This window comes from Nanorana parkeri, unplaced genomic scaffold (genome assembly GCF_000935625.1).
Source record: "Nanorana parkeri isolate BGI_ZX_2015 unplaced genomic scaffold, ASM93562v1 scaffold343, whole genome shotgun sequence".
Taxonomy (NCBI): Eukaryota; Metazoa; Chordata; class Amphibia; order Anura; family Dicroglossidae; genus Nanorana; species Nanorana parkeri.
Window position 1 is genome coordinate 1049973 of NW_017306611.1, and position 27707 is coordinate 1077679.

Genomic DNA, 27707 nt, shown 5'->3' on the forward strand with positions numbered 1-27707 from the left:
AAGCAGGCTGTCGGCCGGCCAATGGCCGGCCGCTTGGCCAGCTTCGGCTTTCAGCGCAGCTCAGCCGAGCCAATGCATATGCGTTCGGCTCGACTGAGCCGCTCGGCCACGTTCGTGAGCTGTAGGACTATAGTGAATAGCCCGTACAGCACCCCTTCGGTTCTACTGAACCGAATGGGTCCTGGGGCCGAAGCTAGCCGAAGGATCGGCCGAAGCTACGGCTGGATCCTTCGACAACTTCGTGAATAGACCCCTAAGTGTTCCACCATTATGGCCAATGGTCAGCTAGAGCTTATTTTACTGGAGATAGGCTTCATAGATAGCCTCATCCCTCTTACTCTATATTATTAAAGTACTATATTACTCTATGGGGGTACTTGTCTCATTGTTTGTTGCTATTTGCAGCTTCATTCTCCACTTGCCCAGTGCTTTTCAGGCAAAGCTTTCGGCCGAAGCTACGGCTAGATCCTTCGGCAACTTCGTGAATAGACCCCTTAGTCTAACAACCATGAATATGAGCCCTGAATATAAGGATCTCACCAGATGGGAGACCAAGGGCCATTTGGAAAGGGGGCATTCCACACTCTGAAATCTAGTTAACTAGTAAGTATTCCTTTGAATCACTTTATTAGTTCTTTTCAGTAATTTGGATTCAATTGTGTTTTGAATCACTGCTTCCCAGAAATCCCCAGCCTGGAAGAAACAATAACAATTCCACACCAATGTGCCATCCCATAATTTGGAATGTGAATGAAATGTTTTGATGAGAAAATTACCGTTAATTAAAATATCAAACCCAAATAACATAATCCAAACACCTTAGTGAACTGACCTTAATTTGTTTTATTGATTGCTAGAACTGATCTAAGAGACTTGTGCTATATTCTTTATTGTTTTTACAGTTGTTGTTGTGCCCTTACTTAATGCATAGAGTGCTCACTAATTAACTAAGGTAACTTAGAGGTTATATGGGGATATTTTTTACATTCTCCTGGATAATGCAGACCTTTTAATTCACAGAACAATCCTGTGACAAGTAGCAGCTGCTCTAATTATTTCCCTGAAACCAGATCTCTGGGGACAAAGTGGGTATGAAAGTCAGTGAAGACTTCCCTCCCTTTCTTAATGTAAAACCGTTGTTGCTGCCTGTGTTACAGTTACTGGCCTAGAAGTGATTAGCTGAAAGTAAGTCCTTTCTCTGACCCCCAAAAAATGTCAGCCCAACAAGACATCCACCCTCGACAAAGACAGACAGTGTACACCAGACATTAAATATTCACAGGATGTCACACTTTGCTTCAATAACCTTGTAACTGAGAACTTTTTATTGCATAACTTCTAACAGTAAGGCATCAATATTTAATTTCATATGTATTTACTTTGATTCAGCTTCTTTCACGCTTCAGGTTCTCCTTTACAAAAATGTACCTGTGAGAATTTAGTAAGAATAAAACAGTTTTTTGAAGACAGCGTTGAAAAGATTGTACAACACTAAAAACCTGATTCACTCAAGTAGAGTGACCCTGTATGCTTTAAACACCCAGTCATACAGGAGATGTTTTCATTTTTTCTTAAATTCCCCAGGACACGACTAGATGTAGTTTAACAGATCGTGTCCTATTTTTATGTCTTAAAACCAGCTACAGATCTCGAGATTTTCTTCCAGTTAAAATCTTACATTTCTTGCAGCTATTTGCAATGTGTTTGCAAGTCCTTTACGTTGTGATTAGGGATTAGTGGAGTGATTTTGGCACAAAATTACAAATTTTGCCAAAACTGAAATTCTCAGTGCTTTCTCAGTTTCAGCAGGTGAAATTTGACTGAAAGGTATACTTTATTCTTATTTTTTTACGGGATGTATTTAGGGGAGTTTATAGTTTTATTTCAGTTAGTTTCCTTCTTATTTGTGTTTTTTTCCCTTTTTTTTTTGTGTATGTGATTGTTATATGTTTGTGTTTATGTTATGTTATATGTTTTTATTGTACTCCTTTTGCTGTGGTTTGGACCAGGTCCAGGATAGTTCAAATGTGCTTCCCTAACCCTCAGGAACCGTTTAAAGTAAATTGCTCCTCAAAAAACTACCTTAATAACCCTTCCCCATTAACTCCAATTAATTTCACCAAAACTGCAAAATTTTGCTATTATCTACTACATTTGGGGTAATTTACAACTCGCCTTTGCTTACCCTTTGTCTGCCTCAGAAAAGTAAGTAAACATACAAATTTCTTGTCTCAAACTATAACTCAACATGGGTGATTCTGGTCTATTTTGCAGTAACAGTGGAAGAATTGAGAGCAAATGCAACAGAGGATCTTCAGGCAGCAAAATTTCCACTTTATTTCCACAGTGGAAATAAAGCCATTGAGTCTGGCACTCTGTCACGGGCAGAGGCACCTATTGTGCTTGTCCAGCCACAGGAGCTGACCAGGGAAGCGTCCTGGCTCCTGAGAGACTGTTCGCACATGCTCAGTGCTCAGTGTGTATGTGTAATGCCCTGTGTGTTATGCTGTTTGTATGCCATGTGTTGTGTTGTGCTGTGTGTATGCCCTGTGTGTTGTGCTGTGCGTATTCCCTGTGTGTTGTACTGTGCGTATGCCCTGTGTGTTGTGCTGTGCGTATGCCCTGTGTGTTGTGCTGTGCGTATGTGTAATGCCCTGTGTTATGCTGTGAGTATACCCTGTGTGTTATGCTGTGCATATGCCCTGTGTGTTGTGCGTATGCCCTGTGTGTTGTGCGTATGCCCTGTGTGTTGTGCTGTGCATATGCCCTGTGTGTTGTGCTGTGCGTATGCCCTGTGTGTTGTGCTGTGCGTATGCCCTGTGTTTTGTGCTGTGCGTATGCCCTGTGTGCTGTGCTGTGCAGTCACGTAGGCAGTTCACTTTGCAAGGGAATTCTCCTTTAGCTTAGTGTGGTGAAAATGTACCTTCCAAAGTATACCTAATCAGGAGCAGGGAAAATAAAAAACAGTATTTTTGCTTCCACATGATTGGATGATAGTGTTGTGCTGTGCATATGCCCTGTGTGTTGTGCTGTGCGTATGCCCTGTGTGTTGTGCTGTGCGTATGCCCTGTGTTTTGTGCTGTGCGTATGCCCTGTGTGCTGTGCTGTGCAGTCACGTAGGCAGTTCACTTTGCAAGGGAATTCTCCTTTAGCTTAGTGTGGTGAAAATGTACCTTCCAAAGTATACCTAATCAGGAGCAGGGAAAATAAAAAACAGTATTTTTGCTTCCACATGATTGGATGATGGATGTCAGTAGTGATTTGCTACATTCAGTAAGCTAAGGAAAATGTATTTTGCAAAGTGAACAGACTATTTGCCTTTATTCAACTCCTGTGGATCTTTCCCAAAGTATAACTTGCCAGGTTTAAGGGCCTGTTCACGCGACGTCCGTTTTCTGTGCTGACCTGATCCGTACGCTCCTGCACTAAACATGCATCCCAACGTATCCCTATGTGTTTTATGGGCTACCGTTCTCATGTGCGCAGTCCGTCAAAAACGCACTGCACTGCAGCTAACATACTGACAGCCCCACTCCAGCAAAAAAAAAATATATATATAGGACATTTAAGAGGTTCAGCAGAGTCAACCAAACACAAAACACCTACAGAGGAGGAGATGATTATTCAGCTGCACTATAAAAGACTGAAAACTTGTTGCTAAAATGATCCTTTCTTTGTACATGCAACATAGAGCAAACATTTAGATAAAATACAAAGACATTAGAGAGATCACAGGAATAGTCTAAATGGCTATACAAGTTTTTGAATAATGGGTAAACATTAGTTATTTTACCATTCTGCAGTTTGTACCTGAGAAAAACCACATCTAAAACAATTACTGTAACACTGAGCTTACTCTGTAAAGTAGTGCAGAAAAGTGCCTGCAGTGACCCCTAGAATCTAATTTCAGTTTACTGTTGTCAGTTAAGGTAAAGCAAGTCTGTGCCAAACTTTAACTTCATAAACGAAAGACCTAATCTGGTAGGTGACAGCATATACCTTTCCTTAAGAAATTAATCTTTGCAGTGCGGCCAGAACACTCTCAGGCCTCTCCAATTCCTAGTAGATGAGTTTATGCACACCCCGGCCACCATTTCACCATGCATAGCGCGGGGATTAAACTAATAGGCAGCTGGCCTGGACATTACCATCTGAGATGTGACATGTCTATAAATATGCACAGAAACTTTGAAAAGTGGACTATGTGCATGGACATTTCAGAAGACTATCGGGTGGTACTAGAGGCGACCTCACTGCAAGAAAGGTACAAGCCTATGTTGTCATCTACTAGATGTAATGGTTAGCTGATAGGGTGAGAATTTTCCACAAGATTGTTTTAAAGTGATTATTTCTCACCGGTTGCCATTAAATAAGGCTGACTGATTGTTCATAGAATAAATATGCATCATTTGGGGTTCAGAAAAATGTTACTTCCTCTATTACGTTACTAAGAGCGCCTTCCTCTGTTATTGCAACATTGTAAGCATCATTGTATTCCAAGCATCAGAGCCAAACCAAGCATCAGATTCAAAATGGACCTTTATTTAAACAAAACTGCAAGTTATTTTTTAGTATATCATAATACACTTTAAACCCATAAATGAGAATGTTAATGACATGTCTGACAAACCACCTGTGGAGACATTTTTATAGTTGTGGCTGAGAATATTACAGGGTATTAATATTTGTGTTTAATTGTACAATCTACCTATATTATATTACTCCCTTCAAAATAGCCTCATAAAATATCTAAAAGTACAATCTTAATGGATATGTGTACATTCCCCCAGGCTGGCCATTATTCATTGTGAGCCAGAATGACAAAAACACATGTCCTTTATTCTTCTCAGAATACGCTACCAACCACCACTAATAACATATGGAGCATCAAGAGGATGTACACTACACTAAATCCATGGAGGGGGGACAGCCTAAAACATGGTTTCCTCTGAAATGGTAAACCTTTACATTTAGAATAAGCTAAGCTTGCCTGATGGGTCATTTCCAGTTTTGGTCAAAATGTCACTTATCCGTTTAAAGATGACTCACAGTGGAGAAAACCAGAGGATGTCACACTACATGGAAGAGACTATCTTGAATGTCATATGCCATAGAATAAACAATCTGTAATTCGACCTGTCTTCTAGGAGAGGCAGTGAACAATTGTGGCAGTAACTAAAAAGAATTCTGGGAAACTACAGACAAAAAAATAAATACAATTTCTATGCTAAGAAAATCTCCTATGTGCGTGTTCCCATTACAATAGTAACCAATGAACATTGCAGTCCGATAGCAATAAATACTCTCTTAGTCTTTTTTACAATGTTTTGTTGTTGTTGTTGTTGTTGTTGTGCTAGAAGTAATCGATTTCAGAAAACACTTTTGTAAATAAATTGCATCTTATGAGTTACTGTATAATCACATTATAGTCCCAGTTCAGACCAGAAACAGGCAGGTCATCTTTTTTATGTATGTGATTCACCCATTTCTTCAATAAGTTGATAGGGTCCCCATCCTGTTTCAGTTTTGAGATGTGATCCACCGAACACCACCATGAATTTCAGGCCAGGTTTGAGACATGCATTTAGCTGAAAATTACATGTCACCGGCAGTCCACTCTGATGTTGGGCCCCAAGTATATCAACAGGCATTTCAAGACATTTACTGTTGTGGACTGGCCGGTAAACTGACTGCCGATCACAAATCTCTTGCAAGTGCTTGGATGTTAATAATAGGAGCCTTTCAGTTTGCAAGAACACTTTGTGTAGTAAAGATAGGGCAAAGGTTTTTCTTTTAGGCCATTAATAATAAGGTGACTGCCGGGCCACTGGAGTAAACAATTCCTAAATCACCTTTAATTATTCGATTGGGTCTAAAATCCTGAATTGGGTATTACTGACATTCAGGGAAGTTGGGGTACACATCTATTAGTAGGTATCGATGTTTCCTAAGAATGGAGAGTACATTTCTGCTATACATGTGATATTGTGGCACAAACTGAATCCTGGGAGGGTGATACTCAGAATTTATGTACAATCAATGTTATTCAAAATGGCAGCACATTTGTTCTCAAAAATTTGCTGGAGGTAACCCCTTACTTGAAGAAGGTCTTTCATTTCAACTAAGAGATGCTCTAAAGTCAAAGTATCATTGACAATACATTTAATGCTGGCGAATTGGCTGCAGGCTGCTTACTTACATACCCTTGGGTTGGAAGCCGTAGTAGAACAAAATGTGATTTCTGTTCGTAGGTTTTGTATACAAATCTGTATGCAGCTTTCCATCTCTGAGAATTACAAAAAAGAAATCAACTCTGTGCTATAGTTGTTGAAAGGAATAGAAAGGATCACATGGTTAAGATGATTGTGGAAAGACATAACCTAGAATCACCCCACCATACCACAGGTGTGCTGCATGAACCTTTGTAAACCTAGAAATAAAGTGTACATGCTCTTTTATAGTAGCTTTATCCTAGCAGGACCAGTCTGCCAGCCAGACTTGTACGAAATGGTTCCCCCACCTCGCCAGCACGATGTGTTTAGTTTGGCATTCATAAACAGGATATACGCTTCCATAGAGAATAACTCAAGGACAATGCTTACTGTTGAAGCTATTCTGACCTATCAGGAAGGGTGTTGAGTAGACGTTTTGGACAGCACTGAATATCACCATGTCCTTATTTGTTTGAGACAAATATGAGATCATTACTGTCTCTAGCTCATATCTTTAAATGTGCCAGTACACAATTCCCACTAGGTTTATAATTATTCTTTTCAACCCATTATATTCCTGTAAAACCTTAATATGCATATTATTACAAACAACAGAAATTTCCAAGGACTCCTGTGAGTAGAGTTTATAATTTTACAAAAACATGTTGGGAAAAGTTAACACTGCCAAACCTGTGCCATAGCTGAAAAGTCTGATTTCCGCTGCAGCTTTCATTAAAGCCTGATATTTTATAAAGCATATAATGTGCCATTTAGGAAAAAGGATTACATATGGCAGTTGTTGCATCTGTATCTCATTGTTACAATGAATATGCCACAGTGAATATGGTTCAGTGCTACAGTTACTATACCTATACCAGGGCCACAGTGAACATGCTAATCAGTGCTACAGTAACAGTGCCTATGTCAGTGCTACAATGAATACATTTATCACTGCTACAGCAACTAAGCCTGTGTCAATGCCACATTGAATATTGTTAGCAGCGCTACAATGACTATGCCCATGTCAGTGCCACAGTGAATATACCTATCAGCACTATAATGACTATACCCATGTCAGTGCCACAGTGAATATACCTATCAGCACTATAATGACTATACCCATGTCAATGCCACAGTAAAAATGCTTATCAATGATAGAGTTACTCTGCCCATGTCAGTGCCAAGTGAATATACCCATCAATGCTACTGGATATGCCCATGTCAATAGCGCAGTGAAAATGCCTATCGGTACTACGGTGACTCATCCTAGATCAGTACTTGGTTAATTACAGTGCTTGGTTTTTAGTAATGCCGTAGTTCATGTAAGCATGTGTCCTTTAGGTAATTTCCCTTGGTTGAAAATAGTTTTCTTTGACGGTCTGTAAAAAGATTGCCTGGCTTATGCTTTGAATGGCAGCTGTAAGACATTCCCAGTCTAACAATGCCATGTATTAATTGGAGACAGCAATTATTAGAATGTAACACATGCATGGTAGCATTCAGCAGTTACAGGGCTATTCTTCTGTATGCAAGGAAAACACATTAGTGTAATATACCCTTCTATACAAGTAATGCAACCTCTTCAGATCTCTTTCCAGTGTATGATTTCTATAAATAGTCTTACATTTAAAAATACACAGACAATCCATTACAGAATAATTAAGGAGTAGGTTCATGTTTAAGCAATTCTGTCACTGGAATAATAATTTGAAACAAGTATCCCCTGCAAAGAACACCGTAAATCCATGCCTGTGCCTACTGCTCCACCCACCTCGATTGTACACATGAGATACAGTTGCTTGAAGAATCTGAAATGATTGGAAGTGTTGGATCCCTGGTCTCCCGACGCACTCATTGGTTTGATCTGCTGGCACCTGTCAGTAATGTGTCCTCTAGGGACTGTTAGAAGGAACCACATAGTGCAGAGGAGGACTAGGGATCTGACACTTCTGGAAGTGTCAAATTCTGAACATTCCTTAGCAGCTGTATCTTTTCAGAAAAATGCAGACGCAGCACTTTAATGCACTTGCATTCAGGCCCCATTCACACCATATCAAACTGTGAACGCGCACAAACCGCACCAAAGGTCTGAGCATAAACGCGTGTTCACAAAAATGTGCACCTTACACAGAATGCGCTTGCAGTGCTATTACTACCATTACTAGTTAATGGCACGGCAACGCGGCCGAGCAAATGCTGTGTTTTCCTGCACATTCGCCCGCATGTGAACGTGCATCAATTCCTGCATTTGGTGTATTCCCAGGGACCCAATGGATTTCAATGGGGACGAGTGGCAAACACAGGAAACAAGCGCCCACAAACGTGCGGGAACACGCGTCACCATGATGCTCATTACTGCAATGCCTAGGTGTGAATGGGGACTCGTTGGGAACCAATGCCCTCCTCCAGTGCCCCTAGCGAGCTGTGCAGTGCTGAGCAGGCTACACAGCAGAGAGCTCATCTAAGGTACATGCCTAACACAGCATTACTCTATGTTATGGACAACTGCTACAAGAAATTGAACAATTACTATGAACTAATACTGTAAATGCATAAGGTCTTAATATTTAAAGTGGAACTCAAGCCATACATAGTCTGTTAAAATACAAACAATATACCTTTAATGAGTTACCTTCCAAAGGATTTGTAATTCTGTTCAGCCAATCTTGTGATTTCCACATATCTGCCAAATGGTACTGACAGGTAGCTTGGGATGCAGCTTCCTTCTCACCTCCAGCCTCCATCAGACAATGAATCAGTATCATCCCCACTGTCTAATAAGCAGGTAGATGATCCAGGAATCAGTAATGCTATACTGTAAGGCAGAAGCTTGATCTTCCTGACTAGCAGAGGTGTGCATATCACTAGTGTAGCTGCCCCAAATTGCAAATGCTTTTGCAGATTTGAAATATTTATTTAACTGTTTACCCTGAGTAATACCCAGGATTCATGTTTTATATATCATAATTTGAATGAGAGGGACACTATGCAGCAACAGAAGAATATGATGATACTACTCAAATCGCATACAATGACAATAACAGGAAAAGAAAAACTATAACGCAGAATGTTTTTTTCTGTGGTAGTATGCTGAACGCTATAGAAAATGGAAAGTGATGAAAAGCGTAAATCCTCCTTGAATATATAAAATACAGAACACAAGCTAAACATCAATTAAATACAGGGTGCAAGATAATGAACATCTATAAATATAGGCACATACTATATAGTGTTCCTAACTTATACCCTATTAAGTTCTGGGCCAAGTTTCATTTAACATAGCAGGGTAAATGATTGCAGAGGTTAGGAGGCAGCTTTATTGTTGCATTGTTTCCATATAAATCTACAATTACAATTGGACATTTGAAGTGGGGAACGGGGTTAGAAGTATAAATGTGTAAACAACACAAACCTACATTTTTATTTTTCCATCACCCAGAGATGCTTTTCTCTACCTTTGTGCCATCTCTGTGCAGAGTGTGTTTGTGCATCAGAAGATTTGCTTTTTTTAAACCACAAAAAAATCTTTTTGACATACAAATACTGACACTATGACAGGTGAAGAAAATAGCGAAACTTCCTCACACCAACTTTTTCATCATCCCAACTATTACAAATCAGACATCCCTCAGTGGCAACAATCCACAATAAAAATCATACCCTAGGCCTCATCGGCCTCCAAGTCAAGCTTTGACAAAATACAGTGTGTGCATGTGGAAAACAGCTGTTCCCTGTAAAAGTGTAACTTTTTGAGATTATGAATTTGAATTATTTATGGAATTCTAATAAACTGACACTTAGTAAAAGACCTCTCAGCATATAAATATGGGAACTGCTTTTGCGGACTTGTTTATAAACGCTTAATTCCTATCCTTTGTTCATTAAGAGGCCAATTATTGCTGTTATAGCTCTGATTTTTTTAAAATGCACTGGCACAGTGGTATTCTTAAAATGTCCCCTCCAGTTGCCTTGCTTTGGGACTCTGAAGTAAGTGTAACCATTTACATTTTAATAAATTGATCTATTAAAGTCATTTGATTCAGCTGTCCTCCAATCAGGGTTGTGCAGACATGGCACATCACAGGCTCATAAATACAGCACACTGTAGAGTAAACACAGTGCTGTCTTAAGGTGCCCATACACCTTACAACCATCGCAAGGCTTTTGTCTTGGGATGGTTGTAAGCTAATTAAAAGCTCGTACGATCTGCCCATCTTGGACAGGCAGATCGTACTTGCGATCATCGAAAGCCCACCCCCCTGAGGGGCGGGCTTACGATGACCGCAATGCTGAACGGGCAGTGTGCGCGTGCCGCAGTTGTCGAACGAGCAGGCTAGAAACCCGCCGAGAATCGTACGATTCTCGGCAGGTTTTCTAGCATGCTGGTTCGACAAAAGACGTGCGACCGTACAGTAAAAACGGTCGCACGCCTTCCATACACCTTGCGATTATCGTACGATAATCGCAAGGTGTATGGGCACCTTTACAGAGGGTGGATAAGGGTATCGGCTCTCTGTTTTAAATTGCCCCACTAGTAGTGAGTCAGTGTCTTGGAACAAACATATATGACACCTATTATACACATGCTTGTTTCAGGTCAATAGCTCATTAAAAGAGCTTTTTTGACTTTAGTCCTCTTTTTGGTTACATATTTACTAATATACACCTATGACTTAAAGTCGGCATCTAGCGGGCTTCTGACCACTATTTGGTGGTAGAACAGAGCTGTGCTGCAGCCGGGAAAGATCCCGACAATATTGTCAGGATCCACCCTACTGCCTGATTGACGGCTGGCTCTGCCTCTCTAAAGCTGGAGCCAGCTGTGTCCACCCCCTCCCCTGTCTGTCCTTCCAGTGAGCACCGGAGAAATAGAGAGAGGGAAGGGGGGAATCCCTCCAGGAACATTCACTGCTCTGTGCAGGGAGAAGACCATGAGCTGAACGGTCAGTGATTCATGATCACTCAGCTCTTGCTATAAGTATTGGGAAGAGTACATTTTACTCTTGCAATACTTCTCCTTTAAGCAAGTCAGCAATGCCAGTTCCTATATTTTTGGCATGGCAGGTTCCTTACAAATCAGATCTAGCATTAGATATATTTCCAGCCCAGTGGGTGATTAAACCTTCCATCACCTACCCAAAGGGGGCTAATAGTTTTGGGTTGTCTGACTCTAAACGTATCTTCATTAAGCATGATGATAGTTTTTAAAAAAAACAAACCATTTTTATACACTGACTTTTCCCAAACGGCTATATCAAAGTACAGATTGGAAAAGATCAAATAGTATCTGCTGTTTTGTTTTGTGCCAGTGGTCATACTAACAAATATCTAAGACACAGAGCAAGATTCTTAAAGCATTGCAGAGATCAAAGCTTGGTGGACAGAGTTCTCAGAACATGCAGAGGAGGGTTTCACTCCAGTTACTGTGAGTGCGGACAGACATGCTTTTAGTACATCATGTTTCTGTAGTGTGATAATCCATTTGGACCTTCAATGTGCCTGACATTATGTATCTGTCAAAAATTCAGCCCAAGTGTTCTTCTAGAGCCAATAAAAGCTGTTCTTCAGTATGTTTATTTTAATGACTTGCATCCAATTGATGTGTGTCAAAATCTGTTAATAAACTAAGGGCAGTAAAATGATTCATGAACACACTGTAAATGGAGCTGCGTCACTCACATTGTTTGGCTTGTTTATAGTAATAATCTCTGGTATGTAGCAGAATTATCTAATAGCCTAGGGCACTAGAGGTGGGGAACAGAGCTGTGGCTTAATGAACTACATATCTAACAGGGCTGTGGAATGATTAAAAAAGGCAGGGCTCACGGTATGTTGCAGTGCCGAAAGCAGATGAGGTTGAGGTTGGAACCTATTCCTAACCCCTCACATGACCCTATTACCCCGCACTTGAACTGTACTGTATATTCAGGCAAAAGTGTTTTTCCAGTTTTGCGTAGAGTTGGAAAGAGTGAGAAGCGCTGTCAGATTTTTACTGTTGTCTGTATCCCTTCTACGAAGATTCACCCTCCCTATTTGTCCTGATGATCGTCGTCATTGGAACAGAATGATATAGTAAATATACATTTTACAGTTGTCACTGGTACAGAAAGCGAAGGGACATTTTCCAGTGGGAGCAATGGGTTCTGGTAACCACTGTCTAATTTCCCCTCACTTTAGAGAGATATTCTCTCGCATCCTGTTGTGCCTCCTGGATAGGAAGCAAAGAGACATCTCCTCATTTGGATATAATCAGCCAAAAAAAAAACTGAAACGGGTTTGAACTATTACTTAATCTATTCAAGACAATACACACACACACACATATGTATGTTTATATATCAGTGATGTGCAGTACCTCTTCTTCCGCACCCCACCCCAGCATTCCCCAGCCTCGCCCCCAGCATGTCCTGTCCCGCCCCACTGATGACCAAAGCCCCGCCCCCTGTCAACTGAAACCCCGCCCAGACCCATCCCCAAGCTAGTGTAAAGGAAGAAGGGAGGAGACAGGGAGGAGCCTCCCTGTCCCTCACTTGCTCCTCACTGCTGAGGCGCTCTGTCCATGACAGGTTACACAGTGGGGAGGATTTCCCTGCTGTGTGACCTGTTAGATGCCAATCTGAATGGAGAAAATGCTGCCAGCTTCAGGCATGAAGCTGACAGCTTTTTCCTTCATAATTCTAGGTGAGGATCTGCCTCACCTGCCTCCCCTGACCGTACGTCCCAGTTGTATATTATACACACACTATAAATACACTGTAACCCTACCATTAAAGCTTAAAGCAAACAGGCAGATTGCATAGTAGCCCCCCTCTGCTGTTGATACTTACCATCCACTTTCATACTCTTCTCTTTCTAGTCACCCACTGGAACTTGTCCCAAAGCCCACTTAAGTTCTAAGTCAAGCCTGAGTCATATCTTACACAGAGCTGAGGAACCAACCTCTGCCTTCATTTGACAGCCAAAGCCTAGTTATTGGCCACCAAGCACTACATTGTGGGACCAGAGTTGGAGGGGACAATCACATTGCCTAGACGTACTGGGATATTTTTTTGGGTTCCACTGGACAAAAGAAGTGACATGGAGTCAAATTTTAACAGTTCTTCAAAATCTTACAGCACTGATACAAAATGATTGAAATATTTAGAGTAGCACTGGATAAAGTACACAACACCAGGCCTCATTGATTAAACTACATAAAGGGGAAATTAGACTATTCCCATAACAGCCTATCCGATTCTGGATCTGCATAATATATAATGGTTGCCATAGACAAGAGTACACTTTTTTGTTTTAGTTGTAAAAAAGGGGGTTAACTGATTGTTTTGGCCATCAATTTAAAATCAATACATTTTTTAACATTACAGTTCTCAAAACATGAACGATATCTGTAGACAAGACAGTTGATGGGTCACATTCCAAAGCAATGAAAATAAATATGTTTGATGATACAATGACAGTGAAAACAGATCAAAGCCTACATATGCCCTGTCCTGACTATGATGTTTTGCTTTGGATATACAGTATCAATCTTAAAATCAAAAAATGTTACATCAGTGTTACAGTGTTTATATTGGAGGATCCATGCAGTGATGGGTGGAGGAAAGAATCCTGTGGCATCTGTCAAGTAACTTGTAATACACAGCAGGGAAAGCAGCAGACTGGGATTGGTAATGCAGCTCTGTCCAGCTGGAGAGTGGCTCAGAGATCCTACTAGTTAAAATATGTTTAGAATACTGCAATGCAGACTATGCATTTCCAATTAGATAGTCATGTCACAGTCGCTGACAATTACAGTGTCTACCTAAGGACACAACTCATTTGTTTTTCATATCTGCCTGAATGTGTCATGACGAAAAGCTGGCGCGAATATCATTGAAACTTAAATAATGTCATACGTCTGAAAATGATTCCTTTGTATTGATAATTTAACCCTTCATGTTACGGATTACTAATTATTTTGCAGACCAGGAAACATAATGTGTGAAATATACCAGCAGTTTATGCTTATGTTTTTCAGTTGATGTATATGCACTAGATGAATAAAACCTATTTCCTTCCTTAGTTATAACAATAGCAAACAAAAAAAAACAGTTTGCAGTTACTTTGCTTTCTCTTAATTTGTGCAACTGAAGAATTATAGAGACTTCATGGTATCCTGTCAATTAGGTATAGAACCTATTCCTGTTGTCAACATTGGCAACATTTTTTTCAATCAGGATTCACACATCTTTCACACGAGATTCATGCACCATTGTAATTGAAGCTTAGGTGAAAATGTGAATCTTGGGTAAAAACATTGATAAATAGACTCTATTGCTGGTTGCTCCTCATGTTTCAAATATACATTTTGTATTATATTGCGGTTTGTGTACCCTTTCAGAGATTCCTCACTATGGCAGAACTGGAAGTGAAGACGTCCCCACTTCCTGCCTATTTGACAGGTGTCGGACTGAACAGGAAGTGAGGGAAAATCCTTCATTGGTGCACAGGCAGGCATTCAAAACAGCAAAACGTTTTCCTGATACACTCACAAGCTAGCATGTAAAAAAAACTTGTCTCACCACTAGGGTTAAAAACAGAGGTTTGGATACACATCTTCTGCAGAAAATGTGAAAGCCGCACAGCCGCGCCAAGGCACCTCTATATAGTGCAGTCCTAACTCTAAACTATGAGAGTCTCCATCTTGGAGCACATGGGTCAGAAGATAAAATTGGGTGCAGGTCTGGTCAGGAGGACATTCAAACACATTTTATAGTACAGTGGGAAAGGTGTTAGGAGTGGGAAAATCTGCAGCAGGGACAGTGAAAAATAAAAAGCTAGTAGGGGTTCTAGCCTTTCTCTACTCTACTTCTACAGTACATATATATATATATATATATATATATATATATATATTCAAACTATTGCGGCACCCGCACGGTACGAAAACGCACGTCCCGCAAAATAGTCCAAGCGCAATTTTATGGGCGGATTCCGCACATTATGGCAATAGTAATAGCCGCAAACATGCAGAATCCGCACGTATGTTAATGTATGCACGGTTTCATTCCATGCGGAAAACGCTACCGTTATGTGTGAATGGAGCCTTAGACTGAAATACCAGCTTTAAAATTCAATTGTATCTATTAATAGATTACCTGCATTCAGTAACAAGTCATTGTTGCCTGTGGAGTGTTCATTTACTTAAATATTGATGGTAAGCATGGCTTTGCTGTATATGTGCTCACCGTCATAAGTGAAAATATTGCTAAAGAAAAAGAAGCCAACTCTGTGGAACGAACTCAACTTGGCTTGATCTCTGTGGCCCACAGGGATCAGATTCAAACTTTCATTCATCAGCCGTAATTTTCCAGAGCAGGTTTGTGTCTGATTGGTGGCTGTTTAAGGAAGACCACATGTGTTCTTACATTTTCAGTGGCTGCTCTCAGGATTCCAGCATGTGACTGAATGATCCATACAATCCTTATATCCTTTGTAGCTGTGGAAGCCACCACATATAGCAAGACCTTTGTCAAGGCAAATGTTTGTTATATGGTTAGAGGTAACTATACTTTATCTCCCGCTTCCCTGAGCCTAGATGTTGACTCCTAGCCTATAATTTAGCTTAATCATCTACAGTTATTCTAGGTGTGAAGTTATGTAACCACTATGGAATCTGTCTGCTCTGTAGGGTGAGGCTGGGGACTAACTGTGCTATAATTGTACTGCATTGCTGTGTACTTCTCTCAGAAGGGTTATATATACAATGTTCCATGTTTTACTTTGTGAAAACTAAATCTTTGTCATTATTTTTCAGTGCCTGGGAATTTGGGATGCTTCAAAGACCATGGAAATCCACCTCCTTTGACTGGCATGAGTGAGACATCCAATAAACAGACAATTCAATCTTGCATTACCATGTGCCGGAGACAGAAATACAAGGTACAACTTTAAACTACATTTGAATGTATTTGCAATGTTTGTAATGTCTCCTTCCCTGAATGTTCTGGTATTTAAATTTTGTTTATCATAGAGATGATGCCAGGTTATGTAAATGTGTTCTTGTCCAAACACATTTTCAACTGGTGACTAACAAAATAATATTTCAGGGGACCTTACATACACTTGCTGTTTTAAACAACTATGTACAGCATGTGGAAATATATATTTTGAATACTTTTTAAGCTAAATTAGGCCCCATTCACACTAAGCGACATACCTGTTGCAGCGGATCCGCGCGGCCGGGATAGCACGATTTTCGGGGCGACGTTCCAGCGACGATAGCGCGACCTTCACCGTCGGGCTCCATTAAAAAATAGAAAAATCGTGCAAAATCGGCCGAAAAAAGGTCCCGCTGGAGTGACAGCGACGAGCGACGGGCGACATGGAGCTAAGACAGCTCAATTGAATAGCATTGGCCGGCGACTTCTCGCAATATCGCGTGGCGAAAATGCGCGATATCACGACGGAAATCGCGCACTAAATCGCTTAGTGTGAATGGGGCCTTAAAGGTATCTAAAAACAATTTCATTGTAGGGAGCACAGACGGGGCTCCCAGTTAAAGTGGAAATCCTATTTAGAAAAAAGTTATACCCAGATCACGCACACCTAACTATTTACATAATCTGAACATGCAGATTATACTCTGTATAAACTCTGTATAAACAAGCATTGTAGACAAATTAGTTTTCATAATTCACAACACAGATACTGAAATCTTTTTCCTATGAGAGCAGACCTTGGCAGGCTGCCAGCCCTACAAAAAAACAACAACAATGCATATAGTGCTTCTGGGGAAATTAGGCACCGCACCCCAAAATTGCAGACAAAAATGTAATGAATCTTTTTAGGTGTCATGGACATATCCAAAATTACAACACATAAGTAAAATCACCAAAGTGTATTCATATATACAAATAAAATTACAAAGACAGCCAATAATCAAATAATTCGGCAAATAGTTTGGAACTTGGTCTGATTAGGCCCCTTACTAATATGCCACCTCCCAATGCCACTCATAACATATATTGACACATATTAATGAATGTTTGTTTTAAAGTAGCCACTGCTCCAAGCTTGCTCCCGTGATGAACCACAATCTCACATTTAGTGTACTCACATTTGTATTGAGATTGTAGTCCATCACAGGAGTGAGCTTGGAGCGGTGACTACTTTACAACACACATAGGAACCATGGGGAACAAAAGTAGACACCCTCCAGAAGGAAGGACACTGTCTGCACCAATTCAGAGATGATTTGAGGATCTGCAGCTGAGTGATACACAAATAAGATACATTTTTGTTAATTGTTAAGGTACTTGAATGCATTTTTAAGATTTAACTCCTGAATTTTGTGTCACTTTAAGCAAATATGGCTAACTCCATGTTCATATGACATTACAAATTTACAGCATTAAAGGAGAACTATGAGGTGAGTGCTTTTCACTCACCTCATAGTTCTAGCCGACCTGTGACAATGAGTCTGTCACAGGTCGGCTCAGTAGATCGGGAGGTGAGCGAACACATACCAGCGTTCGCTCACCTTGCGATCCTGTCACGGCTCTCTGCCGTGACAGGGGAGGGGCTGGATTCCCCCCTCCTCCCTCCGATCCACCAGCGCTGACTGGCGGAACGGACGGGGGAGGGGGCGGGTACAGCTGGCTCTGCCTCTAGATAGGCAGAGCCAGGTGTCAGTCACGCAGCCGGGCGGATCCAGACATAATTGCCGGGATCCGCTTCAGCTGCGGCATCTCAGTATATACTGAGCCTAGGGTGACTGGAGGACGCTAGTTTGTATCCTCCCTTTACCCTAAGGAGAACTATGTGGACAAGCCTTAACCCCATAGTTCTCCTTTAATACACAGTTAATTGGTTATTTACTTCTGAATGAAAACACTGTATATTCCCTTTAATGGCAAAGAACACTTTAAAGAAATGCAGTATAATACAGAGGCTGCAATTCTACCTGAAGCTAGAATAGGGCAGGTGTAAAGATGACTGACAGTGTTATATTGTACATGTGTAAATCACAGCTCCCCAGAGGGAGTGGCCATGACATTTCAATTCACAGTACTCAGACCAGCCATATTTCATAGCCGTGTGCTTCGGTGAATGTTTGAAGTGATTTTTTACTAACGGCATAAATAAGCTGTCACAAAAATGATGGATGATATTCTAATTTCTAGGGTAGTTGTATTCTAGTTAAAAGGTAAGGATTGCTGTCATAGTTAAAGAAATATTTGTAATAAATTGTTTTGCTCTTTTGTTCTTGTTTCAATAGGAGCATTGCAAAACTGGGCTGAAGCTTTAATAGTCCAACCAGTTCTAACTTTTTCAAATTTTCTTAGAGGGCCACATATTTTCTACAATCATTTGTTATTCTGATAAATCTCTGCCTCCTACTGTGTTTATTATATGCCTTTACTCAAAGCAAAACTGAAATTAAAAAAGTGAAGATTTTTGTCTATAATTTTTCCTTAAAAATTAGTAGTATACCTTGTATTATGTAAGGGTGCCTAGGCACTCCTGCACCTATAGCCTCATAGCTGTATATCTGCAGTGTAAGATCTAAGCCACTTCTGCCTCTGGCTGCTGGTTTTGGGAGATTTGGAGTGAGATTAGGCGATGTCATTACTTTACTGCTCACTGTTCACCATACTGGAGGCTCTAACCTGAGGACATAATGGCGTACTACTTCCAAAATGGTCACTTCCACACAGAGACATAACGCAGAATAAGGCATTGTAAGTCAGGATCAGCTGCTAAACACCACAGACAATATTTATTACTAGTGTGTTGCCCTTTGCCTGCTTTTTTTGGTACAGCTTACACAACTAGGTTTCTCTTTAAAGTGGGACTTGTATTTTGTTTTATACATTTTTAAAAGGTCCGTTTTATAAACTGCTATCATAAGCAAAATGTCACTGCATAGTCTTACCTGCTTCTATCCTGTAGAGACTGCAGGAGGCCAATGAAAAAACTAACCAAAACCACATGGTAAATGGGATCGCTAGCCTGCATTTACATTTGTAACGATCACCCTCCAAGACACAGTGCTGTGAATTTATGAGGGCCTACAGCTGTTCCATACTAGCTGTTCTTATCCACAAACAGAGGAAGGGTCAGAAAAAGGGATGAGCTTCTGGTCAACAGTCAGTTCGATCCTAACTCTAGCTGTTCATGGTTTGCCAAACAGGCAAACTATATGGCCACATTTGGCAAGTTCACCTGCCTGAATCTCCAACTACTTTAACTGGAAGAAAGGTAAACAAACAGGCAGGAACTGACCATATATCATTTGGACTTGAAGCGCAACTGTCAATGAAATGTAAACAGAAGTTCCAAGGTACTATCATTTCCAACAGGAGTCCAGCAAAAAAAGGAATGACATGGCGCCCATCATTGTGTTTGTGTCAGTGAATCTTTGGGAATTTTTTATTATAGTGTGCAGCAAAAACAAAGCTGTGATCCACTCATGCACCGTCACCCTCATATGGATTCAAGCTCACCCTTTAGAGTGGACCTTCATGAATAAATATGGTCAAATATAGTTATCAAGGGGCTCATGCTCCTCCTCATAACGCCTCCACATCCTTAGGCTCATTGATAAATCACATGGGAAAAATATAAAAAGGAACCATAGCGCTCTCCATCATTAAAATAGAAAAGATAAAGCTTGCATAAAAAGTGCACCATCATCTTTGCACTGGAATCAGCATGTATGGTATCATATAAAAGCTCCGACCTAAGGCAGATGTAAAACCTCTCAAACTGTAATGGCGTCAATTAACCCCTTCGTGACGGGAGACGTACACTGTACGTCCAGCCACAAAGGGACCAAATGACTCGTCACGTACACTGTACGTGACGAGTTATTTGCTGCACTAGAAGGCTGCTAACCGCTGAGAATCAGCGGTTACCTTTCAGTAATAGATGTCTAACTATCTAGAGATCCATTACTGAAAGGGTTAACCTTTTTCAGACACCCGATACCTTAATATCGGGTGTCTGAGAGTCACAGCAAAGCAGACACACATGTCGGCTTTTGCCGGCATTCTGACAGCTCGTATAGATCGAGAGATATCTCTCTCAAGCTATACTGGCTTTTTTTTTTTTTATCTTTTGACTTTCAAGAATAGATACAAAATGTTATGTATTAGACACATAATGTATCTATTCTTGAAAGTAGAATGTTTAAGTTTTCTGAAACATTCACTGACAGCTGAATCCTGAACTGCTGCAGGATCAGTGTCACTAACTTATTATCGGCTGTTCTGAAGTTTGAAGCAGCCTGATAATAAAAAAAATTTATTAATTTATCAAGCAGTAATAGTGAGATTAATTCACAATGACTGCCTGATATAATTAAATAAATAAAATTTGTCAGTATAAAAAAAGTGAAAAGTGTAAATAAATTAAAAAAAATAGAAAAAAGTGTAAAAAAATTAAAAATAAGGGACAAATAAATGAATGTATGTATTGCTTTTTTTTTAGCTGTGCTGGTTTTGTTAAAAAAAAATACTACAAATCAAAACTGGGAAAAAAAGTTTTTTTTTACGTTTTTTCCTCTTTTTTTAATTTGTATTTGTCCTAAGTGAGGCGTTAGACACACATATGTGATATAAATATATAGCCCTATCTGTCCTCTAAAAAACAATATATAATATGTGTGGGTGCACTTTGTAAGAAAGTATATTACTGACGTGGAAGAATCACACAGCAAAAATGTCAAAAGTGTGTCAGTCATTTACGCACAGAAACCAAAAACAAGCTCAGTCATGAAGGGGTTAACTCCACCTATCATAGCGACAAGTGTGTCGACATCACTAGACCCTGCTCTTTTTTATGCATTGTGTCTACTGGCCCCAGATGAAGTTAGAAAAAAGGGTACCGTCTAGTGACATCAGTGCTCTTGCTGGTGCATTGGCTGAATCTGCTTAAATTTTAGCTGTCCAAGACCAGCTTAGAGCCCATTTCCACCTTTGCGGAGGTATTTTTAAAAAACATGCTAGCAATGTAAATTGAGTATACATGAAGCAGGCATATGCAGTCGCTGTATATGAACACAGAAACTTACGGGTTTTTTCACTTTCCTCTTCCTATCTCCTAAGGCTCAACAATTATGTAGCGCTGCAAAGCAGGAAGTCTGTGTATTTAATGAGCAAATATATAGATCCTCCCATATAGATGTATAATTACATATTTTTGAAACATTAGCACAATAATGTATACAATAATTTACAATGTACAGTATTGAGATCCAAGAAATGGAGCACTCACACGTTTCTCAAAAAGCTGATGGAACAAGGCCAGCCACCGCCTGTTTCACAAGTACACTTTGAAAACGCATTTTGTACATGTAAAATGCCCATTGGCTGGGCCTTTTCTGCTAGCCTTTATATTTGCAGTCTTTCTGCAATAAAAACTGAAGTGTTTCAGAGGACTGCCAGTGTCATTAATAGCCTGTTTAGGTTATATACCCACACACTCCCTATTGAACTTTATGAACACCCTGGAAGGGTGTCTTTGAGTCTTTCCGGTTGGATGTTTCCTTTGGAGTGCCCTGAAAATGCGGAAAGATCTTCACTTTGTACATGATGCAAACTAGAGAAAAAATTATTCAACCTACTAAGTGGTTGGATGACAGCCCAGACACAACATCCTGTGGGAGATATTTAAACTGTATGTGTAAATAGTAAAATATCTAAATTGTATTTAATAATGCCTCTATTAAATCACGGCAGTTATGGAATGAGAATGCATTACATTTACACTTTTGGTGTGTTTAGCAGATTGAATGAACACAACCTTTGCTTTGCTGCAGCCCACTGACATCCTATTGTCCGGCGGTTCTGCTGCCGTCAAAAAAGAAAGAAAAAAAAAACTCTCTTGGGCGCTCTGGGAGTCTCCCGCTCCCGGCCGCCCAGGAGAGAAACACTGCTTTTTCTTTATTTTTCTTTATTCTGACACGGAGCGATGTCAGGAAAAAAAAAAAAATCCCATTGAAATGCATTGCTACATTCCTATTGGCTATTTCAATTTGCAATAGCCAATAGTAATCTAGCATTGTACCCGCCCTCTGCTGATGGACCTGATGGAGAACTGCAGCAGAGGGCGGGTACAATGCTAGTTTACTATTGGCTATTGCAAATTGAAATAGCCAATAGGAATGTAGCAATGCATTTCAATGGTATTTTTTTTTTTTCTATTCTGACACGGCTCCGTGTCAGAATAAAGAAAAAAAAAGAAACAGCAGTGTTTCTCTCCTTGGGGCCGGGAGCAGGCGACTCCCGGGGCGCCAGGGAGAGTTTGCTGTTTGGAGATCAGTGTCCCTGGTTAGCAGGTAACCAGGGACGCTGATCTCTCTGCAAGTGGCCGGAGCCAGCCGTAAGATCACGGCTGGCTCCGCCCAGCTGTCAGAAGCAGGCCGCTCGGCCAGCTTCGGCTTTCAGCACGGCTCAGCCGAGCCGATGCATATGCGTTCGGCTCGACTGAGCCGCTCGCCCACGTTCGGGAGCTGTACGGGCTATTGTGAATAGCCTGTACAGCACCCCTTCGGTTCTACTGCACCGAAGGGGTCCTGGGGCCGAAGCTAGCCGAAGGATGGGCCGAAGCTACGGCTAGATCCTTCGGCAGCTTCGTGAATAGACCCCTTAGTTTGATCAGCAACAAATATGCACAACACATGTCTGCATTAATGCTATTACAATAAAATAACATTTTAGCTTCTTTTCCATCCTAGCTGTTTTTAGATCAGACATTTTATTTCTAATACTGTTATACTTTTCATAAACAGCCATGGTGAAAAGGTAGTGCAGGACATTATGCTTATATTTCTTGATTCTCTTTTAGTTTGCTGGATTGGAGTCAGGATTTGCGTGCTTTTGTGGAAATAACGCAGACTACAGAAAACATGGAGAGACACCAAGCACCGACTGTAACAGCGTCTGTTTTGGAGATCACACACAACCATGCGGAGGAGATGGCCGAATTATCCTGTTTGATTGTAAGTTCTTTTTTTTTGTTTTTGATTTTGTTTATGAACGGTCACATGTGAGAAGTTTGGCAGAGATATAAGGTGAAACTTATGACTCCATGTTATTGTCCATGGTTTTGAAATGGGGGGTCCAACAAGCTCATATAGGTGTGATGTTCAGGTGTCCACAACTTTTTGGCCATATAGGATATCTCTTTCAGTACATGTCATTTAAGCTTGAGTAAAATACTTTAAAACGCTGTCGTCAGACCATTTTAACAAAAACATTTCCATAAGATCTTTGTGTATTTAATGTATTTTACGTATGTTACTTTCCTGCAAAAGTAGCCATCCAAAAGCCCCGAGACTGCGGCTCGGCAGCACTATTTTGGATGTGATGTCAACAGCCCCAGCAGATTCAAATGACATTCTACAATATTCCTCTTCACATCTCCCGCTGACGGCTACATACAAAATGATACAGGGAGGCAGAGAGAAGGACAGAGGAGTTGGGACAACACAGGGATTGGGGGGAGGGGGGGTGGCTGTGCTAAGGAATTGACTGTTGCACATTGCAAGGGCATACAAACCATTTATCACAAGTAAAAAAATATTGTATAAAAGCATTGAAAATACTTGCTTTTTTTGCGCTTTCACCCGCATTTGTGAAATTGGTAACAGAACCTTCTTTAGGAAATAGTGAAGTGAGGTAAATCAACATCCACAATGTCTTGTTACCTGTGAGATTCCGAAACTAGTAAAAATGCTACAAAGTTCTGAATTGACACCTTTATAAAGTATATAGTAAGTATGTATTATGTAATAGTTATTGTTTTTTGTCATGGGAGAGGAGCATAGGTGCAGCTCAAAATGGACGGTCCAAATACATGCCACAGAGCATAGGAACTCTGCCCCATATATATTCCCTCTGATTAGCCATCACAGGTCACACATGGGGCAGCATCATTTTGCTGGTTATAAGCATGTTCCCGGTGTAGCTGTGCCTGGAGGATTTTCTTATTGCATCACATCTCCACCTAGAACACTGCTTGTTCCTACACCACCTGGCACAACCTGGGAGGTCTGGGGACAACCTGAATAGAAGCCAATCAGCAGGATCTCTATTTTGTGATTAGTGTCAAGGCCGGTTCACCTGGCTTCTTTTATGTATTATATGCTTTGAACTAACGATAGGCTTTGAACAGATGGTGAAGTGATCACTTTGAGAGAGGATACCATACAATATAAACCATATTAAAATGTATAAATATACTTCAAAGTTCTTATCACATTTGTTCCTTAAATGTTTATTTTTATTTTATTAAACATGTTCTTGCTCCATCTTAGTTTAGCATATTTTAACAGCCATTCTAAACATTGACTCAGTTGTATATTTATATTCAGTAGAAGTGTTTCAGAAACGTACTTGAAGTGTGTGCGGATTAGAACATACTTCCTCCAGTGCCTATCTCAGTTTACCTTCTTGTGAGTGTCTGTGATTATGTACGTATTGCTGTGCAGTGGGAGGGAGATGGTCTGCAGCAGAAGGGTTCATGGCTGTAATGTTCTTAAAGGACATCTAAACCCAAGAACAAACATTTACTACATTGCAGCTTGTCAGTTCTTCGATGTAGTGGTTACATCAATAGTCTTTTTTTCAGACAAAGAACATTTTCAGTAAGTACAGAAAAAATATCTGGCAATCCTGCCAGAAATGCAGTGTCATTGTAACTTCCTGTGAGCTGACCTGAAAGCACAAACAATGTTATGTTACTTCTGTAAACTACTAATCCCACCATGTATTCGAGGTAAAGACAGAAATACTTGTTTGAATACCTGCGTGGGTGACAACAGTGGATACAGTGGAGTAAATTAGCGTACCCACTCAGGGACAGGAAGTGTGTTATTCTCAGGACCTCAGGGCAAAATAAAGGAAACAAAGCCTGAAAAAAAAAACTAATGCAGCCACTACATCTAGGGACTGATGAGATGCAGTATATTACATTTTTGTTTTGAGGTTTAGTTATACTTTGAAGTGTATCTATACTTTTTTGTTTTGGATAAAGAAGAAAAGGGTCAAGATCCCTGCCAGAATTTTGCTCTCTGTGTACAACAGGGGAGAAGCTAAGAGGGAATCACCCAAAGTGAGAGGAATTCCCTTCTTCGACAATTGTCCTCAAAATAGGTGTCACCATTAGAAGATTTTACCCTCACTTCTTGTTCCGGGAACAACTTTAAAATTCTGGATTAATTCTCACTTTTTTCTCTGTGACAATGGTCCCCAGTACAAATACAGAGGTGAATCTCCTTTAGTGGGGACACAGACAGCAACCAAATCATGACAAAGAGCCAAACCCTTCCCCACTCTATCCAAAACAAAAACAAAATATTGACTAGACATGCACTGTAAGTTTCATTTAGGAAAGGTCCAATGGTAATCATTTCATCCTGTAGAGTGGCCTTTCCATAATATCTTGTTGCACATATGCTATTCGTTTACTGCACCCATATTTACTTCCCCTTCAGCTTCTACTTTGTTTATCATTGTAGTAACTTTTATATTTACATTTACAATGCTGCATTGCATCCTTTGGTGCACTGCAGTGGCATTCATTCTGCATGGCAACCCAAGCACCTTAGCAATGGATGTGCATTGCAGAACAGCTCAAAGTGTAGTTGCAGTATGGTATGCTGCCAAAAATGCTACATACACATTTTATGGTGCACTTTGATGCATAAGACACACCTAAAAGGTGTAAAAGTCTTTTTTAGTTTTGGATGGAATGGTGAAAAGCCATTTTTAGCCATCTGAGTTACTTTAACATTACACTAAACTTAGGAGTTAAATCCTAAAAATGTATTCAAGTACCTTAACTATTAACAAAAATGTATCTTATTTGTGTATCACTCGGCTGTAGATCCTCAAATCATCTCTGAATTGGTGCTGACACTGTCCTTCCTTCTGGAGGGTGGCTACTTTTGTTCCCCATGGTCCCTGTGTGTGTTGTAAAGTAGACCGCATTCTAAGCTCAGTCTTCCAATGGACTGCAATCTCAATACAAATAAGTAAACTAGTAGTAGTTGCAGAGGCGGCTCTTTAATTAGGCAAATTAGGCGGTCGCCTTAGGCCTCACGCTCCCAAGTTGTAATCCATAACAAAGTGAGCTTGGAGCAGTGGCTACTTTACAACACACACAGGGACCATGGAGAACAAACGTAGCCACCCTCCAGAAGAAAGGACAATGTCAGCACCAATTCAGAGATGATTGAGGATCTAGTTTTGTTAATAGTTAAGGTATTTGAATGTATTGTTAAGATTTAGTTTAGTGTCACTTTAAATAGAAGTTTAAACTAGTGAGTTTAGTGTCACTTTAAATAGAATTGCCTTCACTTCTTTTCCACATAAAAATGTAAGAGGAAATCACTCCAAAAGGCAAATCACCCCTTAGACAATTGTCACAGAAAAAAAAGTATCCTTGGAAGATTCCCCCTTCTATTTCTGTTCCGGTGACAACTCTATATTGGATTTCTCATCACTGTCAGTCCCAGTGACAATGGTCACTAAGACACAGTGAGAGGGCCAACCTACTCAGCTGGAACACAGACATCATTTAAAACCTGACAGAGGTTCTAACCCTCCTCCATCAAGTCAACCACAAAGCAAAGCCTCATTAGATAAACCACAAATACACATTTTAGATAAAATAAGCTTTGCAAAGGAACATTTTTATTTTACTCTGTGTAATGGTCATTTTTCAAGCTGTGTTAGACATAACTGAATTCATCCATTTGCTGTCATTTCCGGAAGCAAATCATAACATACACTTTTATACAGGGAATAAATCAGTAGTGGAAAACCCCGCACTGCACAGAACTCTGTCTGTTTTTGAATTTACATTTAGCTGTAAGGTTTACTCAGATATGTACTTACCTGTCTAGACATTGAGAGTGCCTTGCGTCAAGCACCAAGGGAGTGGCAAGAAAGCACAGACAACCCTACTCATCATACAAATATAAGACATGGAGGACAGAAGCAAACTACCATTTGTCCTTTAGGTCTGCTGCCACTGTAGCTCAGAGTGCTAAGTAAATGAAAACTCTACATTTCAGTTTTTTTCTGTTAAAGTGACATTAAAGGCTAATTTTTTCCCCTCCCCCCAATGTTAGTGTAAGGACTTACCTTAAATCATGCCTCTTAATCTGATCATCTTCTTCTTTAGTGTAGTTTTCAAATGTCCCTCCAGCACTGGTGCGGGTCTCTGATCCAGCGCTGACTCTTTCCTCCTCTTCTCGCATGTCCCACAGAGTCTGTGCGGGTGCACGCTGCTCCATAGACTTACCTTGTGTCTCTCCTCGTCTCCCGGCCGAACATCTAAACTGCGCATGCAGTTCCTTTTCGGATACATTTTCAGATGGGAGCGTGCAGCGGAGACATAGGTAAGTATTAACCCTTTGAAAAAGTTTTTTTTTTTTCAATTGTTTTGCATATATCTACTGCTTGCTAGCAATAGATATATGCAAAAACCTGTGAGGGTTTATTA

General features: G+C 40.4%; 1 protein-coding gene across 1 annotated transcript in view; it reads left to right on the forward strand.

The window, feature by feature from the left end:
• The window catches only part of KREMEN1 (kringle containing transmembrane protein 1), a 155705-nt gene that overhangs the window by 103779 nt on the left and 24219 nt on the right, over positions 1-27707 (forward strand). Inside the window, exons 4-5 of the mRNA XM_018558492.1 lie at positions 16009-16133; positions 23043-23196. Coding sequence (XP_018413994.1) covers positions 16009-16133; positions 23043-23196 — 279 coding nt within the window. The remainder of the gene's footprint in view (positions 1-16008; positions 16134-23042; positions 23197-27707) is intronic.